Source organism: Pelodiscus sinensis, chromosome 2 (genome assembly GCF_052426305.1).
Source record: "Pelodiscus sinensis isolate ZL-2025 chromosome 2, ASM5242630v1, whole genome shotgun sequence".
Taxonomy (NCBI): Eukaryota; Metazoa; Chordata; order Testudines; family Trionychidae; genus Pelodiscus; species Pelodiscus sinensis.
The window spans coordinates 2,467,576-2,473,612 of NC_143053.1; the positions used below are offsets into that span (position 1 = coordinate 2,467,576).

Below are 6,037 nucleotides of genomic sequence, written 5' to 3' on the forward strand. Positions count from 1 at the left end.
GGCAGAACAATACCGGGCCTGCGACCGGGGGCGGGGCGGGGGGCGGAGAGAGGCGCGGGGTCGCGCCGGCCCCTTTGTGCTGCGGGGCCGCCCCGTGACACATCGGCCTGCGCCGCCAGCCCTGTCGGGGCTCGGGCCGGTAACGCCTTGGCTCGGAGCCGCGCGCCGGGTCCCTGGGCATCCCGGGCGAGCAGCTGCTGTTCTCCCGGCAGGTAGCGCCCCCCAGGCGCCCGGGCCGCTCCGCCAGGCCGGGAATCGCCTTTGTGTGGCGGGCTCGCTAAGATGGAGCCCGGACGCGAGCGGCAGGCGGGGAGGGGCGCACGGAGCAGGGCTCCGGGACGCGCGGGGACTCTCCCGCCAGGGGCTCTCGGGTAGCCGGCAGTTCAAGGCGGGTCCTTCCCCCGCAAGTCCAACAGGCCGGCTGGCAGAATTTGGTTCCAGCTCGCTCCGGTTCTGCTGAGGTAGCAGGTCTTGCAAATGCGCGGTGGGGGGGCTCCGAGACCCCTCAGACCTGCTGCTCCTACCCGCAGCTGAGAGCGAAAGGGGGGGATCACATCCCCCCCCTCCCGGGGTTATCACCGGCCCCTGCGCAAGAAGCGGCTAAAAACAAAGCACCAAACAAAAACCCTCTCTCCATTGTCCATTTTATATTGTTTTCTTTTTATTGTGAAGTGCGCCGAGCGGCCTGGTGCCATTGTGCTTTACTGGGACATCATTCAAATACTGGCTCCAAAAAACTTTTTTTTTTCCCGGGGAAAAGTCTCCAGAAACCGGTTTAGATTCTTTACAGCTTGTAAAAATCATGTAAATTTCCAAATGGTATTTACAAGGCATTCTTGCAATATACAGTTCCCTTTTTTTTTAATAAGTACAAAAAACAGAGGTCTAGCTAATACAAGTTCCTTCTACCTGAATTCTAGTAAGGTTCTTTTTTTTTTTTATGTTGTGCTGCTTTAAGTTATTCATCAAATGGAAAGACTAAAAGAGGAAGTGCTGGATAGGTAAAAAGAGCAGGGGCATCCACGTGGCTTTTCCCAAAGAAGGTGATGGCATGTTTGCCTCCCGAGGGGGCGTGTGTTAGTTCTTTGTGGGCCGGGGGCGAGTGTGCGGGGGGCGGGGGGAAGAAATTCCGAACAGCTTGCCAGAGGAGAGCTAGGTAATAGTCCCCGGATGCTGGAAATCTTTACAAATAAAAAGTCCTTCAAGCCAAGGTGGATGTTCCTTCAAGATCTGCTAGAAAAAGGTCACTAGATCGTCGCTTGCAGTGTCCCCCTGGCTCACGCCACAAGCCTCTAATCCTACATCTACAATGAAGTCAAAGGCAGGCAGTGCATACAGTAGAAGAGAAGGAAGAGTCGGCATATATTCTATTTCACTACATTGGCATAGTCCCTGATATTCGTTGCTATTAAGAATATTGGATTAAAATGTACCTGATTTCTCAGTAATACTATTTGTCTTAAAAATAACATGCATTACGTTAATTATTGCTCTATAAGTTTCAGTATTGGACTCCTAAGGAGACATATTGCCCTCAGATATACTATCTAAAAGTTTGGCAAACAAATAAACAACCCAAGAACTCAACCCAGAATCCAAAGCATCATAAAATTGGCATAGATTTAAATACTTTTTTTCCTTTTTTTGCATGCAAACAATTCAAAGTGTTAGAAAGGGTGGCAACGAAAAAAGTCGGTTCGGTTTTTTTTTCTTCTTCAAAAAAGTGACGAAGACTTTGGCATAGTAAGGAGATATTGGCAACCAACGGAGAGGAGGTTGGAAGTAAACAACCGTGCAACTCATTGTGGAATAAAGAAATGGCAAATAAATAAATTCAGCCGGGAGCGTCCCGAACATAAATACAGAAATAAATACGGGGGGAAGACCCCCCAAGTGTCTATAGAGATATATCTTTTAAAAAATCTGCGAAATAAATATATAAGAAATCAACTCAGACATTTGTGTAAAAGAGACACTAAAAAAAACCACACCCTGTGGAAAATGAATCAAATAAAAAAGGTACCCAAGAGACTCACGCTCATGAATTATTCAGTATTGTTTTACCTTTGCAGGCGGACACTTTGTGGTCATTGGCTGCGGAGTGCGAGTTTGTTTGTTTTTTCTTTTTCTTTTTTTTTCGTGTTTTTCCTTCTTCGCTTCACAAAAGGTTGAAGCCTTTGAAAGCAAAAGCCGAGGGGGGGAGGGGGGGCTGCCCTCGCGGCTGGGTTCCCGGCCGGCAGGGAGAGGCAGGTCCCAAGGTCCCTGCGAGGAGGAGCAGGCGGGATCTGAGTCAGTTTCCAGGGGGGGCTCGGTTGCTGTGCTCTGTACTGGAGTTGGGGGCTGGGCATGCGGGGGGACCCCGAGGAGGATTGGGGGCTCCCAGAGAAGGCTTAGAGAGATGGGGATGGGGGTCCCAGAGAGGCGGGGAGGAGGGACCCCGAAAGGGATCGGAGAGGTGGGGGAGGGGTCCCAGAGAGTGCTTGAGAAGTGGGGGAGGGGACCCCTCCAGGGACGGGAGAGGGCAGGGGCTCCCGGAGAGTGCTCGGGTGGGGGACCCCTCCGGGGATGGATGGGGAGGAGCTCCCCGAGATTCTCGGAGGGGGAGGGGACCCCGCCAGGGACGGAGTGGGAGATTCTCGGAGGGGGGACCCTTCCAGGGATGGGGAGTGCTGGGAGGGGGCCCCGTGAGGGATGGGGGGAGGAGGGGATCCCGGAGAGCGCTCGGACGGGGGGAGAGGGACCCCGCCAGAGATGGAGGAGGAGGGGATCCCGGAGAGTGCTTGGTGGGGGCCCGTCAGGGATGGAAGAGGAGGGTCTCCCAGAGATTATTGGAGGGAGCCAGGGGGACTCCGCCAGGGCTGGGGAAGGCGCTCCCGGAGGGCGCTCGGAGGGGAGCCCGTTAGGGCCGGGAGCGCTCGGAGGGGGGCCCGCCGGGGCGCAGGGAAGGGGCTCCCGGAGGGGAAGGGGAGTGCTCGGAAGGGGTCCCGCCAGGGCTGGGGAGGGGGCGCTCGGAGGGGGCCCCGCCGGGGCTCGGGGGAAGGGCTCCCGGAGGGCGCTCGGAGGGGGAGGGCCCCGTCGGGGGGCGCCCCCGGTCAGGTCTCGCTAGGGCTGAGCGGGGGGGCGGCCCCCTTGAAGCAGGCCGACTCGTAGTGCTTGTTGAGATAGGACTTGAGGGCGAAGGTCTTGCTGCAGCGCTTGCACTTGAAGTGCTTGAAGGCCGAGTGGGTCTGCATGTGGGCGCGCAGGTTGGAGCGGTCGGCGAAGGCCTTGCCGCAGTGCGCGCAGCCGAAGGGCTTCTCGCCCGTGTGCGAGCGCATGTGGCCCTGCAGCAGCCAGGGCCGGCTGAAGGCCTTGCCGCACACCTCGCACTTGTGCTTCAGGTCGTGGGTGAGCAGGTGCATGGCCATGGCCGGCATGGACACGTAGACCTTGCCGCACGTCGGGCACTTCTTGGCCATCTTGCTGTCCAGGCTGCGGTGCGTCTGCTTGTGCCGGCTCAGGTTGGACGAGGTGGCGTAGGTCTTGCCGCACTCGCTGCACCGGTGCCGCTGCAGGCTGCGCGCCCCGCTGGCCGCCTTGCGCCGCGACCGCCCGTCCGTGATGAAGAAGGCGTCCACGGCGTAGCCCTCGCTCACCGCCGCATCGCCGTTGATGTAGCCGGCCGCGATCTCCGAGTGCGGGCTGTCGGGCGGCTCCGAGTCCGGCGCGCCATAGTCGCCGTGCGCCCCCGGGTAGATCGGGTCGGGGGAGGGCACTTTGAGGGCGCTCTCGCCTTCATACACCGCCGGGGTGATGTAGTCGCTGATGTACCCTGCTGCGGGGGGCCGGGCGGGGGCAGAGACAAGGAGAGGCTGGGTCAGTCAGGGAGGGGCCGGGGCATGGGAGCCGGGGAGCTCCGTGGCTAGCAAGCGCAACAAGGTACCCCCGCCAGCTGCCCGCGGCGGGGAGCCGGCTCCCCGGGAAGTGCCGAGAGCGGAGCCGGCTCCCCGCGCTCTGCTAACGGCCCTGGCGTTGTACGAACCTCCCCCCACCCCATCCACCCTCTTCAGCATCCGCCGAGCTCCCCTCTCGCTCCGCCCGCGCGGGGAGGAGAGAGGGAGGTTGGGGACCGCCGCGCCGAACGCTCATTAAGATTCCTTTGAATCCCCGGCGAGGAAGGGCAGGGAGGTGCGGCGGCGCCCCTCCCCCCGCCCCCCGAAAAGCCCCGCAGAGGTGACCCCTTCCTCGCGGGGGAACACTCAAGGTCAGTCCGGCGGACGAGCCGGGCCCGGGACAGGATCTCGCCGTCATTGCCAAATAAATAAATAAATAAATAAATAAATAAATAAATAAATAAATAAATAAAAGCCCCGCTTCAGCACAATTGCTCCCCATTATGCAACACGCTGCAGACGTGCTGCAAGCGCCCGGCGCCAGCGGTGTGAGCAGCACCCCGCAAGGCAGGAGCTCTCAGACCCGCGCCATGGCTGGGGGGAGGGGAGGGGGTTCCCGGAGCCTGGGTCCTTTCCAGGGGAACTTTCTACCCAGCGGCTTATTCGCAGCGTGCACAATGAATGGGCCAGCGCGAGCCACGAGGCAGCCCCCAGCGCGCACGAGCCCCGAGGCTGCTAACAGTTGTCCTTGAACTTGTCTATGGGCAGACAAAAGGGCCTTCCAAGCAACACACAAAATCTGCCTCGGTACATTTCGACCCCTCCCCCCCCGCCGCTCCTGCACTGTGCACCCCCCCACACACACCCCTGCACCGCCTTGGTACCTTCTTCTTTTTTTCAAGGTCTAAATTTAGTGCCGTTGTAGGAACAGAGCGATTGGGCTGCATGAAAATGTGCAGAGTCAACAACCTCTGAGCAGCAGCCCCCGGCTCAATATGGCTCGGCGCAGGCTGCATTCCAGGGAAGGAGGCGGCTGCTCGGAGGAATGTGCGCCCTGAGCGCAGCGCATCCCCAGCGCAGGCCGCGGGGCCCTGCCACACCGGGCACGGGATGCCCCAGTCTCCCTCCTGCCCCCCTCGCAGGCCCCCACGGCAGCGGCTCTTACCCTTGTCATGGAGCCGGGAGCTGAAGTCCGCTCTGGATCTGCCGTACGAGGTCTCTAGCTCAGCTGAGGAAAAATCATCCAGTTTCACCTTTTTGACCAGGAAAGATCTTGGCATGGTTCCTGAGCGCGGCCGCAGCGGGGGGGGGGGGGCGGCTGGGGCAGCTGGCGGGGGGGGGGGGAGCAATGTACCCACAAAAAAATCCCTTACAAAACCGCAGTTAGAAAAATATCCCGGCGCGCTCTGGCTTTATGGCTTGCTCTGGTTTGTTGGTTTTTTTTGCTTGCTCGGACGTGCTGTTCCAAGCCGTGTGCAATCCCGGGGACGGCTGCTTTGTACACCCGAGCAGGCGGCTGGCTTCCCAGGCCGGTCTGGCGCCCTCCAGCGCGGCTCCAGCGCCCGCCCTGAGCGCCAGGGGTTACCGAAATCCAGCGGGCTCCTCCGGCATCGCCTGCGAGTTCAGCACTGGACAGCTCCCAGCGCTGGCGAGCGGCTCCCAGCCCGTGCGCCCGGCCGCCCCGCCTGCGCCGTGTGCTGTAATGCTTATTGTTCGGCGCGGGGCTGCGTTCAGCACTGGACAGCTCCCAGCCCTGCCGCAGCCGCCCCAGCGGGTCCCGAATTTCTGAAGACTCTCGGATCAGCTGTTTGGGTTTATAATGCAGCGATCAGGTGGTGGACGGAAATGGAAGCGCTTAATTTAATCCATCAAAAAAAAAAATCTCCCGGGAACAGCAGTGAGACGAGATGATTTAGTGACGCTGTTGTGAGTCGCCTCCTGCCCGGGCTTTTTGCAAGTGAGATCAAAAAGGGGAGAAAATCAGGGGGGAGGCCGGGTGCCCTGTTGAGTCCCCCCCCCCCGTGTTTGATACCCTCCCCCCGCGCTCAGGCAGGTTGCCTAGGGACCGCTTCGCGAGCGTGGCCAGATCTAATGAGAGGCCCTGCAAACCCCCCCTCCATTTATTTGATTTATTGGTAGGAGGATAACGAGGACCTGTGGTCTCT

The 6,037-nt window shown here is 59.6% G+C and overlaps 1 protein-coding gene across 1 annotated transcript; it reads right to left on the reverse strand.

The window, feature by feature from the left end:
* Positions 1-260: 260 nt before the first annotated feature.
* SCRT1 (scratch family transcriptional repressor 1) lies at positions 261-5,164 on the reverse strand. The gene is made up of 2 exons (XM_075916841.2): positions 5,038-5,164; positions 261-3,814 (listed from the first exon to the last, which is right to left on the reverse strand). Exons 1-2 carry the CDS (start codon positions 5,150-5,152, stop codon positions 3,093-3,095), a joined length of 837 nt encoding a protein of 278 aa, XP_075772956.1. The 5' UTR covers positions 5,153-5,164; the 3' UTR covers positions 261-3,092.
* Positions 5,165-6,037: the final 873 nt, after the last annotated feature.

Coding starts and splice junctions, on each gene's coding strand:
- SCRT1 (XM_075916841.2), bottom strand. CDS start 5,152: ATGCCAAGATCTTTCCTGGTCAAAAAGGTGAAACTGGATGATTTTTCC. Junction 3,815..5,037: donor CTCCCGGCTCCATGACAAGG/GTAAGAGCCGCT, acceptor GGCCCCCCGCAG/CAGGGTACATCAGCGACTAC.